Raw genomic sequence first — 27,206 nt, forward strand, 5'->3', positions numbered from 1 at the left:
TATGAATGTTTCAGTGCTTGCTTTTCTCTCTTTAATGTCCTTGTACTGTAAAAATCCAGGACAGTGCTCTGTTCTTTCCATTCATATTCATTCTTACAAGGAAAATCTCACAGCAAGAAATGGGACAGACAATGAAAAAAGGAAGAGGGGAAAACAAGCAAGCAAGCAAGCAAGCAAGCAAGCAAGCAAGCAAGAAGCTGTATCCAGATAATAAATGTTATCTTGTGAGGAAATGATTTATCCATTTATCTCAAAGTTATTTTCCTGTTTGTCCAGTAGTACTTAATTTGACGTTTCAAAAGTCCAGGAGAGGTCAATAATTTCACTGAGCCTCGTAGCTGAAAATTAAGAATATAAATTTGAGGCGTCCCTTCTAAACCAGAAGACAATTTTCATGGCATAAGAGGTGACAGAATTTGACTGTGAGACCAAACAATGTGCAAAGGGCCCAGGGCTTGAACTTTCCAGTGTGAGAGTTTTAGATAAACCAGGTGAGAACAAACCCCTTTGTGCAAGAAGCAGGTTAAGAAATTCTTTATGCCCTTCTGGGACAATTTCCTAAAGTACACAACTCACCTTCACAACAGAGGTGCTGCTTTGCTGAGCCTCAGGAAGTTGTTCTGAGTTACTCAGGTACTTGCACAGTGCCCACCCTGCCAATGGAGCATCCCAGGAAAGGGCTCCTGCGGCTGCCTTCCAATCTCCCAGAAGCAGATTGAGTCTTCTTTTTCTTTTCTGTGCTGCATGTTTTACTAGAAATTAGAAGTCAGAGAAGTGCATGTCACCCTCAGAACAAAGAATGGGAGGCTACAGTGAATTCTTAATTCCTGTTGGATTTTGTTCTGCAGTTCAGGCTAAAAATGCAGTATCCAAGCACCCAAAAGCCTTTTCCCTCTCTTTTCTGTGAGGGGAGCAGAGTTGAGCTGCACCATCTCAGACTACAGAAGCTCAAAGCATGGTATTAACTCCCTGAAATGTGGCCTTAAGAGCTTCATTTCTTTCACTTTAAAACAAGCTTAGTGACTATTTTTGAAACAAACAGTATGGATTTGCTTGGGTATTGGTTCGTTCCCAATAGTTCGGAGACTTCTTCAATGCAACAGCTGCTGCTTGCACAAGAGGAGTCTTTCTTGATGCGCCATCAGCAGGACCCAAGGCTTTACTGTCCAAGATAGTTCAGGGGGAGTTATTAACTTAAACAAAAACTACATTTGTTTCCAAAGCATGTCCAATGTAAGCATGACGCAGGCAGAGCACAGGGCATAAACTGACAGGTCTGTACTAGATCAGAAGCCCAAGAAGATTTTCTAGCTCCAGTAGGCATCAATGTCGTAGTCAGAAGGCACTGAATTTGAAGAGAGAAAAGCCTTCCTTCCTGTGGTGAGGAGCTGTGAATCACCAGATTGGGTATTTCAGCAGCAATTTGTCTGGATGCAGGCCAAATTTTTTTTAAAATGAAGTTATTTACAAGAAAACTTCCTACAAAATAAACAACCTTTCTATAAAAAATCTATTAATAGTCTCTTCTTTCTATGTCCCACTGTTTGTTTTCCTGATTGGCAGATCCATCTTTCCTTACCATATTTGACAAAGAAGGATACTCCCGCGTTCATGCAATGGCACAGATTTTATAATTTTGATCCAACCCCACTCGAAGCAGGTCTTACTAGACCAGATTTCTCAGGCCCTTCTCCAATCAAAATTGAGGCATTTTAACAGGGACCTGAGGTAATATCAAAGCTCTCAGTGCTGGATTTGACCTTGGCTTACTTTTGTACACAGAGGGTACATATTTCACAAAATAAGGTAATTTTCTGTGAGAGACAATTGTAGTTACAAAGGCATTGGCAGTTTCTCTCCCAAAGTCAGAGTTTCATTTTGTGTATTTTCACGACAGCTTTACAGACATTGTATCTGAATTCAGCAGATGGCAGGGCCTAACATGTGGCTCTGAATAAGCTTCAGTAAAACACAAACCTGCCAAAAATGCATGGAGTATTAGGTACTCCATGGTCTGTGCTTCTTCACTGCATGCCTCCATTCTGGAGTAACTTCATTTCCACTGATGATCTGTCCTGACAGCTTTGAGAGAATCCACCCCATCAGCCAGTTTATCCATGTACCTACAGGCTAAGGGTCAACAACATCAGTGTCCTCTCCCATGACTTTGTTCTTCATGACAAGCTAGAAATGCCATGTTGGCAGAACCAACATGGAAGCTAGGAACAATAGTGATTTTTAAATGTTGATGAAGAGTTACATTTAATTGTTCTGTTTCTAAGCCTCTGGGCAGCTGTGCCTGTCTTCTCTTTGAATTTCTGCCTTGGTGTCCAGTGATATGGACAGAAGCCACATCTACAAATGGTCCTTTCAGCAAGTTTGTCCAGTTCAGACATCTGCTGTGGTTTGTATTTTGCAAACTTAATGCAAATATTAACATGCAGCACCTACCTAATTGTGCTTTTTTGGAGGGATCATGTACTGCTCAGATAAAGAGATAATAAGTAATTAAATGTTTCCCTTTATAGAAGCCAAGTGTTTACCTTTTTGCTTTTTTTAAAACAAAATGTTGGGTTAGTGGTTTGGTTGAATGTAATAAGTGCACTGCATTCCCCTCATGATGCAAGTTTATTCCTTTAATTGTTTAAGGACACACAAAACCACTGTAAGATATTTTTTAGAGGCACAAGTACCCCCAAAGTATGATTATGTGTGATGGAAGTATGTACTCTTTTCCAGTGTAATTTTAATATCACTGTTATTTCTGCACAGCATGGTCAGTGTGATGGGTCTGCATACTAACAGTGACATCATCTACTATGATCCTTCAATCCATTTTCTGACTTGAAAATACTCCCATTCCTAATTAAGTGAAAAAGATCATATCCATTCACCTTTTTACCTCTATGTCCTCAAATATTCTGTGAGGACCTGTAATCCTGTGCTTGGAGTGCTGGATTGAAGGGTTGGAAGGCCTGGAAAGGCACACACCAGCTATTATCCACCTGGAAATACATTTATGTACTTCTGAAGGGTTAAGAATGCAAGGTGGGTTGCAGGGGATTATTTAAAGTGTCTAAATGTCTGACACTGGTTTTTTTCAAGAAGACTCCCACAGATTTTCTCTAATGGCCCATGAGGCCATATTGCAGATGACATCAAGAATAAAACACTTCCAAGAACTTCCTTCCTACATCAGCTTCTAAACAAAGCAGGAATAAAAGGACTCAAACTGACTGACTTTGAGGAAGAAGACCACCATTATGGCACCTTCTTGGTCTCAAGAGGGTCTTAGATAAGAAATTTAATTTTAAATATTTTTAATCTATATTATGTGCTTCTGTTCTGGTGGAGAAACTTTAATACACCATGGGGTTTGTCTCTCTGCTAGGATGGGAGAAATGGAATGTAAAGCAAACACTTTAAAGCAGGGAAGGCTTTATGCCCATGTCATGTGCCACATCTTCCTTCAGCAAAAAAAACCATGGATCAGGTGGGGCAGCATGGAAGAAAACAGAGGAGCAGAAGCACAAGGCCTTTGACTGGACTGCACTGTCAGCTCCTTCAGAGGTTTCTCTGCTGACTGGCAGCCTGGCAGGCTCCTCAGGTTTCCTACAAGCACTGACCTTGGCATGCAGCTGCACAAGGGAGGCTCAAGGAGAAAGACAGTGTTGTGGAGAGAGAAATCAGGGTCTCACCTGTCCTTGTCAAGGCCAAAGGGTCACTGCAGCAGCCAAACAAATGGAGAAATGACGTCATTCTGCAGGCAAACACTGGGTCTCTCTGGTAAAAATGTGCCAATGTCCAAGGTTGCAGAGGGTGATGTTGCTGAGGGTATGACGCTTGTCCAGCAGTCCTTGTGCTATACTTCCCCCCAGGAGTACTGGCCTGCAGAATGGGGAGGAAGAAATTAAAGCAAATAATCAAACCTATAGGCCTAGAGTTGGTGAATGATTGTAGTGTGGATTCATATAAACTGCAATGCTGATACATCATTTATACAGCATCAGTATTTTTCACTAAAAAATTCTGCTAAGCAACTGATGCCTATATAACTTAGATCAAAGTTACAAGGTGCTTATTTATCTTGAGTTATAAGATACTCATATAACCTGATGTATCTATATAACCTGCTATCAATATAACCTAAATCATAACTTTCTATACATCTATATCACCTGAAACCAATATAACATGAATCACAGCTTTTCATACCTATATAACCTGAGTCATAACTTTTATATCTATATAACCGGATATAAATAATGTTTTATACCATGTAATGGCTAGTATATGGTTATCTAGTTGCTTAATACTGAATGGACAAAAAAAAAAAAGGAAAAAAGCTCACCCCATGGATAGTTTCAGAGACAGATAAGTATAGTACTAATGAAAAATTGGCAAGTGCAAAGTCAATTAGCCGCAAAACAAAGAATTTAGGCCAGTTAAAACCAGACAGACCAAGGAACAGCATAATTGTGCATGTTCCAAAGACAAAGCTGAAATGACCCCGAAAGTGGGGAGGTGCAAGCGCAGTGCAAAACAACTATTTAGAACCCTCAGATCACGCTGTGTCAATTAGTTCTGGCATGTATACGATGATGTTTTAGTGACACAGTAACACTAAGCAACAGTTACTGTATAAATATACCACAGTACTTGACACAGGTGGGTGAGTTAGGAGGAGAAATCCCCCTCACCTCCAGTATTGCAATAAACAAATACCTGCTCTATAGACACATGTGCTTTTATTTCCAGCTTCTCTTTCAGGCATCACAACAGAGAAGTTTGCATGTCATTGCAATATGGGTGGTTATGTGGAATTTTGGGGAAATTGTCTTGCAGCTGTGCACCTCAATGTGGACCTTTGATCTGACAACTATGATTTTCACAAGCACATTTTGTTACAGGACATCAGAACTTGCTCCTTCATTTAGCCTGATACTGTAGCATCATATTGCTTTTCCATATACCATCTGGAAAGTATGTTTCCATGCTAGATTTTCCGGTGAGAAAAAGCAGTGTAACAAGTAGGAATTCACCGAAATGGCACCAGCTCTTGATAGAGCTCAAGAAGCATTTGGACGATACCCTCAGGCACATGGTGTGACTTTTGGGAATGGTGCTGTGCCGGCCAGGAGTGGGACTCAATGGTCCTGATGAGTCCCTTACAATTCAGCATATTCTTTTGTGGTACTGCAAATTTTCAACACCCGGGCATCACTTACAGCTTGTTGTCAGCTTGATTGAATCTCCCTGCTTGTTGATTAGGCCTGAAAGCGCACAAAGAACAAACAGCAAAGAACGCTTTTTCCTAAAGAAATTTCCACACATTCCGTTTCTCAGCGAGGGGGCTGGCTTGAGGGGACAGACTACATTTCCCATGAGGCTGTGCGGGGCGCGGCAGAAATGCGTCACTCGCTGTGGCAGCGGAAGGCGCCCGGCGCGCCCCCAGCATGGCGGCGGTGCGGGCGTTGCAGGTGGCGGCGCGGCAGAGGCCGGGGCTCGGCCCCGTGGGGCTCAGGGCGCTGTGGGGCGGCCCCAGGTACCCGCAGGGCACAGGGTGGCTTCCGGGGGTGGCTTCGGGCCTTGTCCGCATGCTGGGCCTGCACCAGGCCGTGGGTCTCTGGAGGTCATTTAGCCCGGCACCGCCTGAGCAAAGCCCTCAGGGTTTGTCTATGGCTTTGGAATGTCCTTAGGGAAGGAGACTCCACAGGTTCTCTGGGCAAGCAGAGCCCACCGAGGTGCACTGCTGGTGGGGGTGCAGTGCTGCAGGGCTGGAGCCATTAGAGTTGTTACTGCTTTTATTAGGAGTGGGAAGTGAGGGATTTCGCGGGAATGAAAAACAGTTCCTTTGTAACATTTTGCGTGAAACCGCGCATGGGTTGTCGACTATATTGGGGCATATGAGAAAGCAAAATTTTTTACTTAGAAACTAGGGCTGATTTTTTTTTTTTACATATGGACAGTGATTTTCTTCTGTAGTTGTAGTTATTTTCTGATATGCTTTTTATTCACAACAAATTAGAAAACGGAGCAGTAACAGAAAATAAGTAACTAGTCTTGTTAAAATTCTGTTTTCACTCAGAGCCATGATAGAAGGTGGGTGGGTGATTGCTCTGCGGAGGCGGCCTGCGTGCAGAGCAGCACTTTGGGAAGGCCTGTGCCTTCTTCTGGCCAATAGACTTGATGAGTCCATGGGATGTGTAGAATGTCTGGATTGAGTGGTTTAAAACACCACAAATACAAAAAGGCTCTGATTCTGTCTTGAGTAGCCAGAGGCTGAGAATGTGTTTTGGTGCCAGCAGGAAGGAGGAAAGAGAAGTGGAAGCAGACGGAGCAGTTCCTGAGAAGGAGGAGAGGAGCAAGCCCAACCTGATGCACCCCCCGCCCCGCCGCCGGAGCTACGTTCCGCCTGAGAACCTGCAGAGCTGCCTTGAGTCCCATGTCAGGGAGGTCTTCGGGCCCTCTGTTCCCGAGGACTGGCAGCAGGCTCCCCTGCAGGATAAGAGGCTGAAGCACCGCCTGCTGGCTCGGCTGGCCACAGAGCTGGGACATACCGTCCCCAACTCGCAGCTGCACCGCATGCGCTGCGCTGGGGACGTGCTGGGCTTCTACCGCACCCCCGTGAAGGACAGCACCAAGATCGATGAACTCACAGCTGCAGAGCTGCCCCCGAACCTGAAAATCATCTGGCAGCAGTGAGTCCCCCCATGCAGCATCCCTGTGCCTGGCTGGTGCTGCAGGGCAGCAGCAGAGCCTTCTGGCTGGGGTGAGATCTGTGAATTTCAGTAATAAAGGTTCACTGAGCTGTGCTCAGGTTTGGCTGTTCCTGCTCTGCTCTTTTTTCCCTGCAGACCAGTTCTTGTGAGGGGCAGCATGGGCACTGCCCCTGCCCTTGCCCTGCTGCTGGGCACTGACAGGAACCAGTGAGGATCAACAAGGGGGCCATTTCCACAGTTTCTACTCTGCAACTCTGTATTGGTTTTGGCTGAAGTGGAGTTAATTTTGTTCCCAGGGGCTGTTATGGGGCTGTATTTTTGACCTGTGCTGAACTCAGGGCTGATAATACAGAGATGTTTTTGCTATTGCTGAGCAGGGCTTGCACAAAGCCAAGGCCTTTCCTGTTATTCTTCCTGCCACACAGTTGAGGGGATGGGGGGTACATGGAAGGGGACACAGCCAGGACAGGTGACCCAAACTGACCCAAGGGATATTCCAGACCATATGGCATCAGGCTCAGTGTATAAAACAATGGAGGAAGAAGGAAGCAGAGGACATGTGGAGTGATGGCATTTGTCCTTTCAAGTCACTGAGATGTGCAGTGGGACCCTGCTCTGCTGGAGATGCTGAACACCAGCCTGGCCATGGGAAGCAGGGTATTAATTCCTTATTTTGCTTTGCTTGTGTGTGCAGCCTTTGCTTCCCGTATTAAACTGTCCTTACCCCAACGTACGACTTTCAAAGCTTTTACCTTTCTGATTCTCAGGACCATGGCAGTGTGCTTCCCACTGCTCACACTGTGGCTCACAGATATCTTCTGCTTTCCTTCTGTTTCACTGCTGTGAAAGCCAAACGCCTGTGTGGCCACTCTGGGGATGCGCTTGGCAAGCACTGAAGCACAGATGCCAAGCTCTGGAATGTTTTTTCCAGGACTGATGAATGGCACTGTAGCTGTCTGCCTGCCTGGATTTCTTTGTACTGTTCCTGGTTGGCCCAAATCTGGGTGTCAAAGCAATTGAAGGAGTTGCCAGCAGGACTGATGAGGATTAGTCTGTGCTAGCCTTCAGGATGCTGTGATCTTTCCATTTCCCTTTCTCAAAAGGAAAAAACAAACAAAATATGAAAATTTGTTCAATTGACCTGTTTCATATCTTACCATATGTCAACAAGAGCTCTCATGGACTGAAACACTCAACAATGTCAAAATTTATGATTTCTTTCCAGAATATGAAGTTTGGTCGGTTTTATAACACACAATTCAGTTGAGTTTTACTTCTGCTTTTCCTTATATTTACTTTCATTGAAAGCATCAAAACACTGCATAATTGCAGTATGGTTTTGCCTAAGTAAGCGTGCTGCCAAGACTTTACAACTTTACATCCCTGAGTTGTGGATTAGGGATACATTTTCCTTAAGCACCCAGACAATTTCTACATAAAGGAAAAAGTAACCATTTAATTCTTGTCTCTGGAGATCAGCTGTCTGCTTTTAGCTGTTTGCTTTTTTGGTGTTCGGGGTTTTTTTTCACAAATTCTTACAGAAATTCTTGTACATGAAAGAGCAGTTTATATTTTAATCTTTCCAAAAGCACAATCACAGAAAGCATAACAAATTTTCATGAAATTCTGAAGCAGAAAACGGTAAGTATTTCGCATAGCATTTTCTATTTCTAGACTGCTGTCAGTAACTCTGACTCTAATGATTGGGTCTCCTCTTCTTGGAGATTTCGCACCCTTAGAGAAAGACAGATCCCTGGAGAATAATTTATATCTACACAATTGTGGATTCTTTGGGGCTCTTTTTGCTTCTGTGGGCAAATGGAACAGTGAAATATGAGGAACACAGAATTTACTAACTGGTTCTTTAGGCAGTCAGATTATTAAGGAAAATATAGACAAAGGTCATAAATTCATAATGGAAAGCTGGACAAGGACACCAAGCCCCAAGTCTTTATTTCCCTGTCTCCTGAAGCTGGAAGTTTCTTTCTTCCCCTGCAAACCAGGTGGCAAAATCTGCTCCAGAATCACTGACAGGATCTTTTCAGCTCATGGTCTAGAATCAGAGCAAGGCAGAAAAGCCAAGGATTCTTAAAACAAAATGAAAAACAAACAAACAAACAAAAAAAAAACACCAAAAAAACCACCAGTAAAGAGTAGAAAAAAATGGACTTCATTTGCTGATAGGTGTGCCTGGAAAAGGGTAATGTTTGTTTTGTGTCAGCTGGGTGAGGAATTGGGCCAAAATCGAAGTACTTTGGAGGATGCAGTTCAGCCTGTTTCCTGTTGTGCATCCATGAAACGGATTCATCTGAGAGTACTGACCATGGAATTAGCACTAGATAAAAACAAAGACAGACAGATGAAATTAACTTTGCCTTTAATCTGTAGCAATTAGAGTCTCTAAAATTTACAGACCACAATAAAGGGTGGAAATTTATTGAGCAAACATATAGCCTACAAGAGATGTAAGAGTCAGAGATCACAGATAATAAATGGGTCTTTGTTCACAGTATGTGCATCACAGTATGTGATGGGGCTGTCTTCTGCTCTTTGCAAGGCTTTTGTTTGTTTTTTTTTTCTTTTTTTAAGATAACACAGCTGAACACAGATGGCTGGCTGAGAGAAATGAAAATGATCTTGCCTTCTTATTTTTATATCGTCAACAGTGGGGGGAAAAAGGAAAAAACATGGGAGAGCAAGAAATGTGCCAGATGAGGTTCTAGTATGTTAACGTGAAGGAAACTGCAACAAGTGTTGACATTTTGGCATTCAGAACTTGCTTTCACAGGGGTCTATGTGACGGAACGCGAACCTTCTTCACTTTCTTCTGGTGAAATACTCGCTATGAAGTGTAAATGAAGACCAAAGAGCTTTTCGCTACGTTAGCTTGCCAAAACGTCTGGATTTGTGTTTAAATAGGTTAGCAACACCGGGTTATCCCCCGGAGAAGACAGCTCTTTCCCAGCCACACCGACCGCGCCGCTCCCGGGCATTCCACATAGTCCCGCCGCACCACGTGACAAGCGGGAAGCGTTCCACGGCAACAGGTCCTGGCAGCTGCACGGGCATCCCAAAACACTCCCCCTCGGCAGGGAGGCACGGAAGGGGGTCTCGCCGAGCTCGGAGCTGAGTTTCTCTGCGTTTCGGGTCGGGTTCCCGGCTTGGTGGCGGGCGGAGCGCGGCAGGACCCGGTGGAGCGCGGCAGCGCGCGCATCTGCCAGGACCTGGCCAGGCGCTGCTGCGCATGCGCGGCCCGTGATCGTGCTCCTCGTCCGCCGCATCTTTCTCCTCATCCTTTTCGTGATCTTTTTCCTTATTTTCCTCTTTTCCCCGTCCCTGCACCTCTGCCGGTGCGGCCATGGGGAAGCTGAACGTGGTGATGCTGCGGTACCTGTCCCGGGAGCACTTCAGGGTGCTGACCGCGGTGAGCGGGCCGGGGCGGGCCTGTGGTGCCTCCGCTGGGGCTCCGTGCTGGCCTCTTGTGGGGAGGGCCCGGTTCGGGCCGGTGTCTCCTTCAGCCCCCCGGCTGGGGGGAATCGGGAGACACAGGGAGTTCTTGGGGATGCTTGGGAAGTCCCCCGGGGATGCCCGGCTGATCGCAGACCCATCACGGTGAGACAGCGTCCCAGCGTCTCTTTCTCGCTGCTCCCCGTGACTGGGACTGAAATCTAATTAGCCGCTCGTGTCGTGGCTGGCACTGAAGAACTTCCCCGGGTGGGTTGTACCTAGGCTGCCAAGGAGCAGTGAAGCAAGTGGAAAGGTTTGTTAAGGCTTAAAACGTAGAAAGTTAAGTCTTAAACTCTGTAGTCTTTAAAAATTGCCTATTTGAAGAGAGATTTTACTCTTGAGCTCGATCTGTACTTCATTGTACTTCAACACAGTGCTGAAAAATATGTTTTTAATTACTCTTGTAGGTGGAAATGGGCATGAAGAACCATGAAATAGTTCCTGCTAGCTTAATTGCTTCCATTGCCAGCCTTAAACACGGTGGCTGTAATAAAATTTTGAGAGAGCTGGCGAAGCACAAACTTCTGGCTTACGAACGAACTAAAAGTAAGTTTGAATTTTTGTTGGACTCCCTTTCTTATCTTGTCCCCGGTCCCTCACAGTGGCACCTGCCCAACAGGTTGGTATGTAGGAGTGCCCAGCATGTTTGCTTTGCCTTCTCTTGGACTCAGCCTGGAAATGTGCGTTTGTGTAGCACCAGATGCTGTGTCTGCTTGTATCTTGAGAAGTAAGAGACAGAAAAAATATGAACAGTTAACTTTCTTTTTTGCTCAGAATAAGGTAAAAAGAATCATCACTTGAAGCAGTATTTGTTATCTGACCAGGTGGTGCAGGTCTTTCCCTATTCCCTTCAACTTTTTAGTTGGATCTGGCTCTACAAACACAGTGGGGATGTCTGTGTTCTCCCTTTTGTCCCAGTTCTTCTGAGGATTGAGGGATTGCTCCAATCCAATTTAAATGTTTTCACCATTCAGTCAAATGGGGCTGGTAAGAGCCAAGGGGTGAAATATTACTTGGGTGCTGCTTACTGCAAGAAACAAGACTAAACTGACATTTATTTTAAATGGTATGTGTGCATAACAAGGAGTGAAATGTGTTTTCTTTTTACCCAGCTGTCCAGGGTTATCGGTTAACTAATGCAGGATATGATTACCTGGCTCTGAAAACTTTCTCTTCCCGACAAGTCATCAGTTCTGTGGGGAACCAGATGGGTGTTGGCAAAGAATCAGGTAAAGTAAAATAACAGTTTTAAATTTTTTTTAAAGCAAACACTTCTGTAATACTGCAAATATTTTGCCAGAAGCTAGCGGAGTTTTCCTCTGGGTAGACAGGTCAGTTAATCTGTCAAACACTGAGATGTATTTGAACAGAGCATGTTCAAATACTCTGTGAGGCTTCTGGCTGCATTTGAGTATTTTTTTACAACAGTGTAATTGCATTTTGCCCAATTTGTTTGTTTCTTGGTTCATTATTTAAAAAGGTACTTTGCAGGCGGGTGCTGCTTGTGTTGTGCTTTGTGAAGAGTTTCAAACCATTTAACAAAAAGATAATTTCAGCTTTTTCATCCCACTTAAAAGGTAAGGTAGTAAAGTAAAATAGGCTCAAAACTATTGGAATGCTATCTTGGTTCCTGCTATGTTCATGTAGTTTGACATAGAATGTGACTTTTGTAGTTGGAGAAAGGGATTATTTGGGACAAATACTAGAAATTAAGTTTAGGGTATTTGTTAACACAAAATTAAACATCTGGTCCCTTGGCTTGTCTATCTGTTGCTCCGGAAAGAAAAGCTCTTCCAGGATGTAGTTAAAAGCACCAGGCCACTGAAAGATACTTCAGATCCCATCAGCATTTCTTCTACTGGAGTACCATGAACTCTTTAACAGTAATTTCTTCATGTTCAAACTTTTGATACACACTGTATATAATTAGCTGCCTTTGCTAAAACTTGTGGGTCAGAAAGGGTGAGGAGTGAGGTAACAATCTTTCACTGCCCTTTTTCATCTGGCTCGTTAGATATGATTAATTTCTTAGATCTGTGTTGTGACATATTTTCTAGATATTTACATTGTTGCCAACGAAGAGGAGCAACAGTTTGCACTGAAACTGCACCGGCTGGGGAGAACCTCCTTTCGCAACCTGAAAAACAAACGTGACTACCACAAGCACAGGCACAAAATGTCCTGGCTGTACCTGTCCCGGATAGCAGCAATGAAGGAGTTTGCCTACATGAAGGTAGATGGTCATTCACTCAGAGCCAGCAATGGTGGGACAGGCTGGAAGATGCTTCTCAGGCTGTCTTTTGATCACTTTGTGTTCACAGTACTGGCAGGATTTATGCTTCATTTTTATCTCTCCCCTCATGGACTTAAAGTATACATTTCAGAAAGTGTCAATGCACCATGCTTTGTACACTTCCCAATGCCAAAATTAAGCTTTGCCATTGAAATCACATGGAACAGATTCAGGTATCATGGGAGAATTTCAAATTAATTATGTTATTTATGGATAGATAATCTATATATCACCAGTTCTGCAGTTTTTCCTTCAAAAATTTATTGCATAAACTGGGAAGCAGTTGTCGTTTCTTAAAATTAACCTGTTTTTTATTTTACCAAGCTTTCACTTGTTGCTGTGCTGTTGAGGGAGACCTTCCAGATCAAAACTAGTGTTTTGATCTAAAAAGGCACACTTAGTTCTGTGCTGTGAGAAAAGATTTCATTATATTGCTAATCCTGAATTCTGTGGGTTTTTTATCTGCTTCAAAAATCCACAGATATTTTATAGTGATGAAAGATGATAGCTGAAAACTAATTACTAATAAAAACCTCGTTTTTGTTTCTCCCTTTTGTGTTATTCAAGAGTAATATTTACATGAAATTATTTTCTTGTTCCTGTAAATAAAGAACCATGATTAATTGTCTCTGTGGCCTCCACAGAGAGAGAAAGAACTAACACCATCATTTAGATCTTCTGTCCAGGTGGTCCAGCTGGTAAAACCTTATGTGGTCAGAACTTGTAGGAATGTTATTGTGGTGGTCAGGTTCCCTGAGCAGAGGACTGGGGGAGGTTTAATTGAGTGCTGTAAAGAAGAAATACTTAAGTAACAAATACTGTGTTTATGTTGCTTTAACTTAGGACTCTCTAGAAAAGTTCACTGGTAACAACAAAATGAGTAAAAATAGAATAAACTCATAAAAAAGTTGAGTAGATCCAATGAATGACTAAATTTGTGCTAGAAAATGCAAACAGGAGAGCTTCAAAATATTATGACTTATCTTTGGTTAATTTTAGTGTGGTATAAAGCCGATTATTACTACTTGTGTTCACATGCACAAACAAACACATACTTGTGTTTACAGCAACTGAGTATAGATTGGCTAATCAGGCAGGAGTGTATTGGCAGCAGCTTAGTGTGTAATTCTTTTCTAACTCCAAGCACCCCATTTCCTATTTCTATTACTAATTCCACAGGCTAATGTACCAGGTGAGGTTGTGTCATTTCTCCAGTTTGTTGTGATTTTCTTCTAGATGCGTGATAATTAAACTGTAGGCAGTGCATTCAGTGTCTAAACTTCTAAATTTTATTGTCTTTGCAGTGGGAGGTCCAGTGGCTGTGAGGCTGTTTTCCTTCCTAGGCATGTGATTTGGGCAATATATGCTGCTATCACAGTGATATGTACAGTTTACCCTAGGTGTTGGTTTGTCAATATGTGTAATGTTTCCTTAACAATTTAATTTTAATTTTTCATTGTGTTGTCTCTTTCCAGGCTTTGCATGACAGAGAATTTCCTGTTCCGAAGCCCATAGACTACAACAGGCATGCAGTTGTTATGGAACTTGTTGATGGATATCCTTTGTAAGTAGTGAAAGCTTGAATCCTCTGTGTTACAGAGACCCTGGCAACCTTAGGAAAAGTAACAGGGTTAGGGTTTTTTCTTGTTTTCTACTGAGAAATTGCACATTCTATATGTTACTTTGTATATAGAGTATTAATATCCCTTAGGTTCTGAGCTCCAATTTGTGATCCTTTCTCTGTTAATACAGGTGAGTTTGTAACTCAGTTCTGCACTGTTTATAACAGACTACCATGTCTAATCTGGTTTTGCACCTTTGAGAAAGATTATTTTGCTTGAGCTTTTCAACCTCTAGAAACATTGAATATTATTGAGGTTTGTAGATGAAGGGTTGCTTTGTATTTGAATGCAAAAGCATTCAAAACCAAAACCTGTCTTTTTCATACAATAACCCAGGTGTAGTCCAGAGATTTAAAGTTTCTAGTTACAGAATAAACAGGTCCATTGTCTTGTATAGGATTCAAGATCTTAAGTTTAATCAAAAGGGAATTAATTCCAAAGTAAAATAGTAGAAGAATAATGTGGAAAAGACTTCCCACCCTCATTTGTTAAATAATTCCACATCCATTGTGTAAACAGAACACTTCAAGTTCCTTGTGGCAGTCTGCAGTGGAAGTTTAATTTTTCTTCTTTTCCTAACATAATCTAGAAAATCTGATTTTGTGTAAGAATCAGATTCTTATGCGCCATTTTAATTTCAGCATAAAAAGATTTAGCTCCTACTGACACGATTACATTACCTAAAACAGGAGAAACATATAAGTTTGCTGGTCCATTATTTACATAATGCATTATGACAGCAGTGCTCAGTGGGAGACAGTGAGTGAGTTCAGGTGAGGTTTAGCCTGGATTTAAGGAGGTTTTTTTCTCCTCTTGAGGACAGAGAGGCAGTGGCACAAGTTGCTTGGGAAGGTTTCACTGTCTCTCTCCATTCCCAGAAGTTTTCTATCCCAACTAGACAGAGACCTGAGCAGTCTGGTCTCTCTCTTTCAGGAGAATGCTGGACCAGAGACCTGAGGGCCCTTTTAATTTGAATTACTTTGGCATTCTGTCAAATGTATTTCATATACTTTATCTGTATTTTTAAATGAAGTCTTTCAAGGTTGAGATTATTAATTTTACTTAACTTTTCAGGTGCCAGGTGCGCCACATTGAAGATCCAGCTGCGGTCTACAGTGAATTAATGGACCTGATTGTAAAACTTGCCAATCATGGTCTGATCCATGGGGATTTCAATGAGTTTAATCTCATCTTGGATAATAACGACCATGCCACTTTGATTGATTTCCCTCAGATGATGTCAACATCGCATGCAAATGCTGAATGGTAGGTTTAGATCCAAAGGTGTTTTCCAGGTGAATTGACAAATGCTGATGAAAGCAAACCATGACTTGTTTCCATAAGTCTTCTCCTGAAGAGAAGACTTTTTCTGCAAGTGTTGTGATGCAGCGCAAGTAATGTTCCAAACAAAGAATGAGTAGGAATGTCTCTGCAGAATAAATATGTGATTAATTGCTTCTCAGAGATAATATTGTTTGGTTTAGTGACACTCAGAAATGAATTGTATCCAGTTTCCCTTTCTAGCCTTTTGGCTTGAGATCACTCATGAAAATAATTTTCAAATAAAACCACATTGGATAAATGCTTCTTGTTGCAGTAGACTTCACTGAATTTTTGTTTGTACAATTCTGTACTTTTTACAGGTATTTTGACAGAGATGTTAACTGTATTAAGGAGTTCTTCAAGAAACGCTTCAACTATGAGAGTGAGCTCTTCCCAACGTTCAAAGACATCAGGTGGAAATGACCAGATGAATTTGTTTTACTTATGGCACTAGTGTTGGTATTCTGAGAAAAGTGAATTCCTGTGAGAGATGCCTGTGGGACAAACTAAAAAAAATAGGCCTGACTATATAATTTTACTCATTTCTATTTTTCTCATTTCTATTGTGTTTTCCTCAAAGTTACTGTAAGTGGTTTTCAAGTGTGCTTTAAAATCCTCTGCTGCCTTGTCTTCCTGCAACCGAGGAAGAGAGGTCAACCTGAAAGCTTGATCCAAATGATGAATGTCCAGGACATTTTAACAGTGATGCAGAATCAGACTCTTTGATTTTAATTAACAGTTAAATAATCTAATATATTGAAGATTAATTTGGGTTTCTGTTTCAAAATTATTTTAAATGCTTGTAAATAGAGTGGCTACCTCCTTAGGGATTATTACATTCAGATTTCCTAGAGTCTTTTGACTCCTTCTGAAAAGTAAAATTACTTTTCACTTATTTTAAGACTGAAACTTACACTGAAACTGTATAAAGAGACCAAAACTGTTACAATGAAAACTGTTTTATTTAATTCTGAGCACTTTTCCTAAGGATTTCTACACTTTAATCAGCCTTTGTATGTCAGACCCTTTAGTATTCTGTTTGCTTAAGCATGATTTGAACTTAAACCAAAATGTTATTGCTGCTAAAGTAGAACAATTTCCTGAAAAAAACCCTATAAATGCAGGTTATGGAGATGCAATCATCTTCTGGAGGAGTTTTCTTCTCTTGGATTACATTCTAAGTTAATATTTCACCTAAAGCTCAACACCATCATGTATTTTGTGTGATTCAACAGTGTATCTTTTTTCTTAATAGTGGGTAATTTTAGTCTAGCTTAGTTAGCATTTTAAGCCCAAAATGTAGTATATTAGTATTATTAAATTTAGCTTATTAAATTTAGCTTAAAAGAAAACGTTCTTTTTCCACAGGAGAGAATGTTCTCTTGATAAAGAGATTGCTGCCAGTGGCTATGCAAAGGAGATGCAGGAAGATGGTGAACTGCTTTACCCCACAGGTTCTGATGAGGATGACAATACAGAGATGTTAGAACTTCCAGAGGATGCTGAGAAAGAGCTCAACTTCTTCGGCAGAAATGAACAGAGCAGTGAAGACTTCACATGTGAAGTGGGTGATTTCTCTGAAAGCAGAGCCTCTGACAGCGCTGCAAGCAGCAGTGAGGAGGAGGCTGATACAGCTAAAAGCAGGGAAAATACGCAACGACTAAATATGGCAGAGTTGAGTTCAGCCTTGGAAGAAGACGAAGGGCCAGCTGTGCCTTGGAAATCCAGTGAGGATGCAGAGAGTTCTGCAGTTACTTCTTTTAAGGGCAAAAGACTAACTGAAAATGCTGCTGAACTGGAAGATCAGGCAGGTCAAGGAGGGTGCCATGAGGCTAAGGAGAATGAAGAGGAATGCCCTGAGCTGGTCAACTCATCAGCTTTAAATGAGGAATTCAGTCAGTACAGGTAAAGATTCACATTTACTGTCTAGAAGTCTCACCCTTTCCTTGGCCCCCCAAAGTAGCTCAAGAAGGACTGCTCTTCAGCTGCCCTTGTTTAAACTGAAGACTAAAAATTAAATTTATTTTGAAAATATACCAGTAAATACCCTTCCTATTGGTGGTGTGGCTGTCCACCTCTGTTGTATTTACCTAATGAGAAAACAGGTTTTGAATTTCAAAGACCAACCTATTTTCTGTGGTGGATTTTTTCCCCTTTTTCTTCATTTCAGCTAATATTGATAATGAAGGAGTTTGTGATGTTAAAATACTGCTTCTAAATAACTTCCCTGACGAAGTTCATCATTCAAATACTTTGTGTCAAAGCCAAATGTTCTGCTACTCACTCAGCTGAAGTTATCAAGAACAAGCTGTTTGGAGTGTTTGATTCAAATATATTGTACTGTATGTTGTTTCAGCTTTTAATTCCTTTCCTGACATAGAAATTCCTGCTTGCCTTCACACTAACCCCTTGTGTGTGAAATTATATTTCTTGAGTTTGCCAGCCCACCATGTATATGGATGCAGAGATCATACTCCTCCTCATTTGTTTTTGCTTTTCAGTTAAATACCGTCAAAACATTCTGCAGGATCTGAAGTGTTTTAGTGCCCTGGGGTTTCTCTTCTGGTGCTTGATACTTACATGGCTGTTACGCAACAAATTCTTCTTTCACAAAGTGCCTGTCTTGAACAACCAGTGTTAATGTTTAAACTGGTTGTTTAAACATGTAATGTTTAAAACTTGCATGTTTTGTAGCAAGTTTTCAAGTTGTAGCCCAGAAAGTGAAGACTCAAACAGGGTGCTCATAAAAGCAAAGGTGTGCTTATCTTGTTCATGGGATAATACATTGATTTTTGTGTTTCAGTAATGAGGAGTGTATTGTTCCCATTGCTGGGCACAGGACAAGGACTAGGAGCATCACATCAATCAGAAGTGTTGGGAGCTGTTCAACTATTCCTCCGGTAAATATTATTTTGTTACGTTGTCATCTAGTTTACCCTCAGACCACCTTAAATTGCGCATAACTGTTAGCCCCTGTTTCTGAAATTCTTCTCTGGCATGAATCATCTTTAAAAACAGTTACCATCTACCTCTCCAGTGTCTATCTCCATTCCCACAGAAAAATAGGACTGATACCACTGTAACTGCTTACAGGGAGTGCTTTCCAGCACTCTTCTTCATATTTTGATTTTTGGTCTCTCACTGAAGCTCCATATCAACACTAACAACTCTCATTTTCCCAATAACTAATTTATATTAATAAATGTTAATGTACTAACAGCATCAGTTCATCGATTTTTGTTGCTAGCGACAATTAATATTATTTCTTTTGAATGTGGATCCTTGAGTCTAGATTTAATTTTGGCTTTCTCACCTCTCTTTTTAGAGGTTTCTTCAGATTCTTTTCTGAAAGATTTCTGTGAACTTGCCATCAACAGAGATCTCTTTGGCAATTTGAATTTGACCTTCTAAATTACATAAATCGGGGCATTTTCAGCAGAATTTAATGTGCTTTTCTTCAACTCCAGAGCAGGCAGTAGGTGATACGTCTACTTGGTATTAGGAATTTTGGAACACATGTAGAATGTGATGGTGGAAAGACTGATGAGTCTTTACACCAAGTGCTGCAGTTCAGCAATAGAATTTGGTGAAATTACATTAGATTACATGTCATAATGGTATCTGCCCTGCAGAATTTATTCTAGCAGGTTTCCAGCAAGAGTTGACTCCACCATGATTGAATAGATGAAAATAATTTGATGTCTCTTTTTCGTCCAAGAAAAAATACGCAAGTGTGCACTTGGCATCAATGTGGCAACTTGAGCTGGGACCATGCCACAATCTGCAAAATCATGGCTTTGTTTTTGTTGTGGGCAGATATTGCCATCACAATGGAGAGCAGAACTCAGAATGAGCCACAGTGCAAGTAACAGATGAGATTTCATGGAACTACTCCACCTTGTTGGAATGGGAAAACCTGGAGGAGGAGCTATAAATCACTAATTCCCCTTCTCCCTTAGCCACACTTGTGTTACAGAGTTGTTGTTTTCCCTTAGAATCAGTCATATTTTTGTAATTTAAACTCCAGAATAACCAGGGTGCTAAAGAAACAAGCACAAACCAAACAATTACTGCTGGGCATGGAATGATCTGCAGTATAATCAGCTTTTACATTTTTCTGTAAGGCCTGTGTTCTGCACTGAGAGGTGTGAGTCCTTTAGCATCTCAGTGGGAGCACACTTGAAGATTAACTTCAAAATTAGAAATATATTTAAAATTCTATTTTTTATAATAAAGACTATCAGAGCACACACACAGCACTCCGTGCAGACCTTGTCTATAGCAGAGGATCTACTTTTTCAGTCAGTTGAACTGTTTTATGATTTTCTTACAAGGAAAGAACTCTGTTCATTTCTACAGTCAAGATGAAAATCATGAATCATGAGCTGCTCCTGAAAAAATTGTGACATCATGTCATGTCATACTGCTAAATGATTCAAAGAAGTTTTGATGACAAATTGCCTGTTTCTTTGTAGGAGCTGGTGAAACAGAAGATAAAGCGTCAGCTGACCAAGCAGCAGAAATCTGCTCTGAAACAACGGCTGCAAAAAGGGGAGGCAAATATTTACACCAAGCAACGTCGAGAAAATATGCACAACATTAAGTCAAGCTTGGATGCAGCCAATTTCTGGGGATAATTTATTAAAGCTCCTGTGGAACATGAGGAATGTATACAGCTAATTCACCAATAATTCTTTTATGTAAAGGAGCAATCTCTGCTATGGAAATCAGATGTTTTTCTGGGAGTTAATAAATCTCATTCCTGTGACTTTGACTGGGAGGTTGTGTTTTGTGTTTCTGGTTTCTGTGTGGTTTTGTGTTTTGTGTTTCTGTGTTTCAAAACTGTTGATTCTAATTTACATTATATCAGTAGTATTGATTAAGATTATGACAGGAATTTCCAGTAGTGTTTTGTCTTAACTGAGTTGTGGCGTCTTTGTTGTGCAGAGGCTCAAAAAGCCTTTTTCTTCAACTGTAGATGCAAAATTATTTCCATAAATGTAAAATGGAAATAGTTTTTGCTAAGTTAGTGACAGGTGACATTACCTTCTTTTAGCTTTTTTTCCAAAACTTGGGGACTTAGTCAGATGTAACAGTTCCATTGGCTGATTCCATTGGCTGAAATAATCATTTAGTGCACAATGCGCCTTGTCTGCTGGAGCTTAGAAACATAAATAGTAGAAATCATTAAAATATTTATTGGCACAAGCACATTTTGAAGTGCTGTTCTACAAAACAATACTGAAGGACAAAAAATCCTACTGCCATCCAACTACTTTATTCTAAAGGTAAAAGTAGCTACAGTAGATATAAAAAGTTAATCTTAAAATAATAATGAAATACAGCTGACAGAGATCTCTAAAAGCAGTATAGAATTTTTTCAGTATTTTGCTTGGCAGAGTGTTCATCACTCGTACGTCACTATCATTTGCACAGAGTGCTATCTCAACACGATTCCATTAATATTTCTGTTTTAATCATCAGTACTGGCAGAGCTGACCAACAGGAATTTAGTCTCATTTGCGTATCCATTCTGATTAGTTTTGGAGTTGTTTGGTTGGTGGTTTGTTGTTTTGTGGTTTTTTTATGCATGTTAATATTATTATTCATGTAATATTTAATATTCATTTTTTTAATATTCATGACCTGGACAGTACTCAGTAGGCAAGAAACCCCAAAACATTAAAAAACCCTAGGATACAATCCCTACAGACACAGTGCTTATTCTTGATGGCAGGAGCCCTTCACAAACACCAGAACATTTATCTTCCTAGGAACCATAAGCAGACACTGCTGCTGTTTTATAAGAAGTAACAGGAAGTGATGTAACTGGCAGTTTGGGGTGTTAATCGTGAAAATTGCAAATTCTCATTTTTGCTGACACTCACTGTCACTGGATGTTCTCACCTGCGGCTCCCAGTTCCCTTCACTCTGCCCACGGCCAGGGTGCGGCAGCGGCTGAAGCCTTTTCCCGCCGGGATGGCCGCGGGATGGGGAGGCGGCGGTGGCTCTGGGCTGCCTGGCGGGCCCACAGCCGCCTTCCTCACCCGCTGGCGCTCCGGGAGGAGCGGGCGGCACCGACCGGCTCTGCCGGCGAGGACAGCGGGACGCGCTCCAGGGGTAGGGACGAGCCGCGCTGGCAGCCTGAAACTCCCCCTGCCTCCCTTTGGGTCCCCCAGGCATCTTCCCATCCAGAGCCCCTTCCCCGCTGCCGCCCGCACCGGGGGTCTTCGGGCATGCCCCCGATACATCTTCCCTTCCCTCGCTCCTTTGTATGGCTAAGGAGGGATGTTTGACAAGCGAATCCCCTGTTTTCTTCCTTGCTCAGAAGTTTGCATCCTCAGGCTTGTTTGCTCCGTAATTCCTCTCAAAGAGGCAGTGTTCTAGGGATCTCTAGTTTCTGGAGGTTCTAAATGCAAAGAAGGGAGGGTGAGAAGTTGTAAATGATGGATAGGCATAGATGACATATTTGTCTTTCCATACAGTGGAAAGCGAAGTGCTAGCAGAACTCTAAAATAGCTTTATTTCTTACTATATGATTTAATTGTAATAGATATTTACATTATTAGATCAATATTAAATATATTCCTGGTATCCTAGTACAGTTATGACTTTTCATGTTCAATTGAAGATAAAAAGAAAACCATGCTGTATTTAAGGAAATACCTCCTTCACAACACTGGTTTCAAAAGCCAATTGCTGACCTTTTATTAGATGTCTCTTTATAGGGAAGATTTTTTTTGTTATTTAACCACTACCTTAAATTATCCACTATCTTACGGAGGAATCTTTCAGGTGTCTTTTTCTATGGCCATAAATCTCTGGCTTCAGAGAAGCAATTCCTTTCAAAAAACATCCATCTCTCTGCTGTCACAACATGGAGCCCTGTATCCTGCATTTTCCTCTCTGTGCTGCACTCCCTCCCAAGCAATCCTGTCACGTTGGGGTGAGATACAGAGGAACCTGCTCCTGTTATCCTCACTCTTCCTTCTGTACAGGTGTGTATTTCCAGAGTGCATCATCCCCCAAGCTCTGTGTTACTCTGAATCTGAAGTTTTCTTCATAGGATTGACAGTAAGTGACCTTTTTGAATGACCTAGAAATTTGCCTTTCATCTGCTTCAAGACTTTTGAGTTGTCCCTCCTCTTTGCATCTGAAATATAACAACTCATATATTTTGAGATTGTTTCACCCTTCATGCCTTGTAACATAAATGACAGAAAGAATATAAAAGAATAATCCTGGTTATTTTTTGATGTCATTTTAGTTAAACTGATGGATCATATTTTAATGTGACTTTTCAGATATCATACTAACAGAGGTATTGTGTACCTAACATCGCAATCTGAAGCCCATAAAGTTTCCTGGCTTCTGAATATGTGTAGAATACGATATCCACAGTAAATTAAAAGTTCAAGGGAGGCCTCCCAGCTAAACCAAGGAGACATGAAAACAACAAAAGCTAACAATAGAAGAGAGGGATACTTTCTAGTATTGAAATTGTATCATTGTATCAGAAGCTGTAGCATGTTTTCTTTCTTGAAAAACTTTTTTTTTTTTAATCCTGGCTGATTAAAAGCTGGAGATCATGATCATAAAATTAGTTCTCAGATGGTGCAATTTAGAATTTAATCTTGTCTTCACAAAGTGGAGAATTCCTTTCATTATTTGACTGCTGTGAGCACATATGACAGGCATACTTAGGCATGAGTATGAAAAGATGTTCCCTTTCCATGTTAGAGTTGAGTATAATACATCATAAGCAGAGTAAAGCTATCTTTTTTATCTCCTTTTAAAAACACAGTGTGATTGTGGCTCTAAGATTAAGTGGATTTCATTGTTCTTTCTGTTATTCTGTCTGCCTGAGAATAATTTCACTTACCTATATTAACATATCTTAGCTAGTGAAAACTTTCGTAATGTTATTGTTTTACAACATAAAGCATTACAAGTGTTTTTTAAACTACAGATTTTCGCACTAGTTAAACAGAAATACCTTACATACTAGTTAAACAGAAAATGAAACTCTGTTTCATTTTCTGAAACAGTAACTTTTAAAGGAGTAGTTTTCCTCTGCTGTAATTGTCTGTATTTTTTTTCTTACTAATATTAATGGCATTTCACCCCAAAGGGATAATTTTATTCCTCAATAGTGTTATGCTTTTGCAATACCCTTCTTTGCCACTCGTCTACCTGAAGTTACTCTGCTCATTGTCTAAATCAAACCTATAACTGACCCAAAACCATAGTGACTTCTGCTACAAGCCCATTTCTAAAATACAACACAATAATGACAAGCAATATTTTTTCAGTACTTTCTGTTAAGATTTTGTTGGTATTTTAAAAATGCAACTCTGTGATGTCTTTCATTCTGTCTCTTCTCACACTTTACACTTCCAGAATTTAAAAAAAGAAAAATATAGGAAGATGTATAGAATGTATTGGGAGAAAAAGGGGTGGGAGTTGCTTCTAAAAGAAGCAAAAGAAAAAACCTAACATGGACACTTGTAACAAATCCAGTTTTATTGATATCTCATGGAACAATTTCTATTTATTTCAGCTGGATTAACGAAGGTCTTCCATGGAAAAAAGGAAAAGCTCCTGAATGTATGGGACCTGCTTTTTGCTTCATTGTTTTTTTTTTAGTAATAAATGCAGGGTTTTGCTATAGCTTGGTGAAATCTTGGTGCAAGATTTTAGAAAAAAAGCAATACAGCAGAGTCACATGGGGTAACAATCAGTTAAAAATTTAAGGAAGGAGTTATGCTGAACAGACAAATTGGGACTGAGGTACTCACTACTAATCTGCAAAGAAATATAAAATCTTATATGAATATAAATCTAATATTTCTGTGTCAAACTGATCCCGGTTGACAGAAGTTGGGTGGAGAGTTTAATTCCAACAGGAGGGGAAAAGGATGGTTGATCTGTGGACAGATGGTTGTATGAAATGCTGGGCATGCAGGAACCATAAGCAATTCAACAGGAAGGCAGGTTCTTGCAGAGAGGTGTCTGCACAAAAATGACAGTAAAGCCCAGAGTGGTTGTGGAGACTCCATTCTTGGAGGGTTACAAGACCAGGCAAAGACTGGAGTGACCTGGCCTGCCCTTGTCTCTCATCCTGCTCTAAGGAGAAGATTCTAATAAGTGACCTTCTGAAGTCTATCCCAACCCAAATTTTTCTAAGATTCTTCCCACTGAGTTCCGATTTCCACGTTTCCCTTCCCCCGACTTCTCTCCAAGGCAGAAATCAATGTTACTCAAATTATACATAATCATATCCCAATCCACCATATAATTCCCTCAGGAATTAATTTCAAAATTTAGTTTAAATTATACATGTGCTGTGATACATCAAGATAACATCTTGGAACTATTATTTAGAGGACATTATAACTGCCTACAACATAAACTACAAATACACTGTATATTCCAGAAAAACCCAATGGTTTGTTTGTTTGGGTTTTTTACCCTTTTTCCTTGTCCAAAAAAAAAAATAGAAAGCAAAATTAGGACAGAGAACCAGGACATACAGAATGAGAGCATGGACATAAGGAAATGTGCTCATCAGACTAAGAAATTGCAGAGGGAGCCAAACCAGAGGAATAGGTGAAAAGCAGGACACAATCTTCAAAATGTGAGAGAAAAAGGTGAATCCTAATAAAGGCATGCCTAGAACACTTAAGGTAACAGAACAATCTCAGGAGAAAGAATTCTAAGAGCATTGCAGAACTACAGAAAATGTATTAAAAAAAAACCCAATTAACTTGTAGAATTGTACTATCTTTTTGAGGAACCACCAGCACTCTGCCTTCAGGAGAGATTTCATTCCCTTCTCCAGTCCCAGATTCAGCTGTTGCCTAGAAGTGCTCAAAGACAAGGGATCCACAGAAAAAGAGAATTTGCTGTTACATCCCATTTGTCTGCTTCTTTATACCCCTTCAAATTTTAATGACAGCATAAAACAGCTTAGAAAAAATGAACACAGTATCCCTTACATTAACACTGGAAATACAAATGTTTACATTTGTGTAGCTTAGAAATAAAAATTTTTCTTCAATGACAAAAATACTTTGATTCAGTTCTATTAGGAAAATGTCACCTCTGAAGACTTACTGTTTGTATCAGCAAGTTTATTTCACATCTAAGACTTTAGGAAAAATCCACTTTCATATTTATTTTGCCCTGCTAATAATAAAAAGTATTTGGTATTTTAGAAAAATCAACATTGTTGTGGAAGATTTGTAAAGAGAATGACCTTGTTAAGGAACTTCTAAGTTTATTATGGAGGAAAATGGATCAGTTAAGGGATCTAGCCAGGGTGACTACTGGCTAAAGTTCCACACCATTTTCTCAACAAACTGGACTAAGTTTGGGTGAATGGATCAAGGAAAAAGGCACAGACAGAACATTTTATCATCAACATCCACACACTGGTAAAATACATAAAAAATTGAAGGCAGAGTAGGTCCTGAAATTGCACTGTAATGAACAGCACATACCTTTTCTTCAGCGACACACTGCTCCAGACCAATCCATGACCATGCATATTCCCATAAACACTTCTGATGATCATAACCCTCTCACATAGTAGGGATTTTTAGCAGGTTGGAGCAAGCAGCTCCCCAAGAATAAACACAAGATGTAAGGCTTTAATTTAAGAAACAGAGACAACCATAATCAATTGGAAAATTTTTATTTAAGCAACAAAATTAAAACCTATTTTACCACCAGACTTTGTGCAGGAAGAGTCAAACAGCCAGTGAGACAAATAGCAGAATCAAGGAGCAAAACCTGTAGGAAGTGACAGCCTTCTCCAAACTTACTTCTACTTTGCGTAAATAACTGCAAAATCAGCACCCAAAACAACCCTCAGTAATATGTCAATGTCCACTGCAAAGCCATTTTTGTTAATAAAAGTAATTCCCCAATGCTCAAAGTGCATGTTAGATATCATGCATCTCTCTCACCTACCTGGTATGCTTGCACAGAAGCACTGCTACTAGCCTACATCAGGAAGAGAACAATTTCACTATTAACACCTTGAACGTGTTATTACCTTGGAGTTATTAATACGTTGGAGCCATAGTCTGTGGAACAGTCATCATGGGCTTCTGACACTGGTGAGGTGTTGTTATCTGAATTACTTATTTATCTTCTTTGGTTTCATGTCTCTTACCTGTGGCAGATAGGGCCAGGCGTTCGGAAGATCTCGCGATGTTACGGGAAGACAGGGCCCCTGCCCCCTTAGATAAGAAAATTAACATAGGAATGCAGCCCCCTAAACCAGATGCCAGTAATTTTCCATTTACCCAGTAAGTTTCCATCCCTTACTAACCATAGATGGTAAAGACAGACCCCCACCTGACGTAGAAGCCCCTTAGACTATAAAACCCCACGAGAAGAGATAATAATGGCCTTTGACCGTCCGCCACATTGGTGTCTGCGTGCTCTTTGGCCCGAGCGACCCTGGAAAGTGGGTCACCATGCCATCTCCTCAGAACCAGGCCATCTGCCTTGTATCAGAAGGCAACACTTACCACAAGAGCTACAGCACATGCACTCAGTGGGGACTGTAACGTAAAAATGTAGGAAAGGATGACCTCTTTGCTTTCCAGGTTATCCAAAGATGTTCTGGGCCCAGAGGTGTCAACATCTTCCCCTCCTTAGTGTGTCTGAGTCCCTGGTAGACCTTCACAGATAATATTTTACAGTGAACAGTGCAGCACTCTATGTCTG

At 40.8% G+C, this 27,206-nt stretch overlaps 2 protein-coding genes and 1 long non-coding RNA gene across 4 annotated transcripts; all 3 read left to right on the forward strand.

Annotated features, from left to right (window-relative positions):
* The first annotated feature begins 5,413 nt into the window (after nt 1-5,413).
* On the forward strand, nt 5,414-6,831 carry LOC102061579 (large ribosomal subunit protein mL50). 2 transcript variants are annotated; one of them, XM_074532684.1, is made up of 2 exons: nt 5,414-5,545; nt 6,306-6,831. In XM_074532684.1, the coding sequence occupies exons 1-2, from the start codon at nt 5,457-5,459 to the stop codon at nt 6,703-6,705; spliced, it is 489 nt and encodes a 162-aa protein (XP_074388785.1). In that variant the 5' UTR covers nt 5,414-5,456; the 3' UTR covers nt 6,706-6,831. The 2 variants fall into 2 exon arrangements, with proteins under 2 accessions (XP_074388785.1, XP_074388786.1); XM_074532685.1 differs by having other exon boundaries at nt 5,420-5,545; nt 6,309-6,831.
* Nucleotides 6,832-9,948: 3,117 nt separating this feature from the next.
* RIOK2 (RIO kinase 2) lies at nt 9,949-20,241 on the forward strand. The gene is made up of 10 exons (XM_074532683.1): nt 9,949-10,146; nt 10,637-10,775; nt 11,342-11,458; nt 12,287-12,462; nt 13,998-14,086; nt 15,219-15,410; nt 15,788-15,880; nt 16,836-17,372; nt 18,271-18,367; nt 19,943-20,241. Exons 1-10 carry the CDS (start codon nt 10,081-10,083, stop codon nt 20,102-20,104), a joined length of 1,668 nt encoding a protein of 555 aa, XP_074388784.1. The 5' UTR covers nt 9,949-10,080; the 3' UTR covers nt 20,105-20,241.
* A 1,067-nt stretch (nt 20,242-21,308) lies between these two features.
* LOC141727070 (uncharacterized) lies at nt 21,309-26,892 on the forward strand. Its single transcript, XR_012578095.1, has 3 exons — nt 21,309-21,587; nt 22,466-22,541; nt 24,028-26,892. It is a non-coding gene; the product is annotated as an uncharacterized LOC141727070 (long non-coding RNA).
* Nucleotides 26,893-27,206: the final 314 nt, after the last annotated feature.

Source organism: Zonotrichia albicollis, chromosome Z, assembly GCF_047830755.1.
Source record: "Zonotrichia albicollis isolate bZonAlb1 chromosome Z, bZonAlb1.hap1, whole genome shotgun sequence".
NCBI classification, from domain to species: domain Eukaryota; kingdom Metazoa; phylum Chordata; class Aves; order Passeriformes; family Passerellidae; genus Zonotrichia; species Zonotrichia albicollis.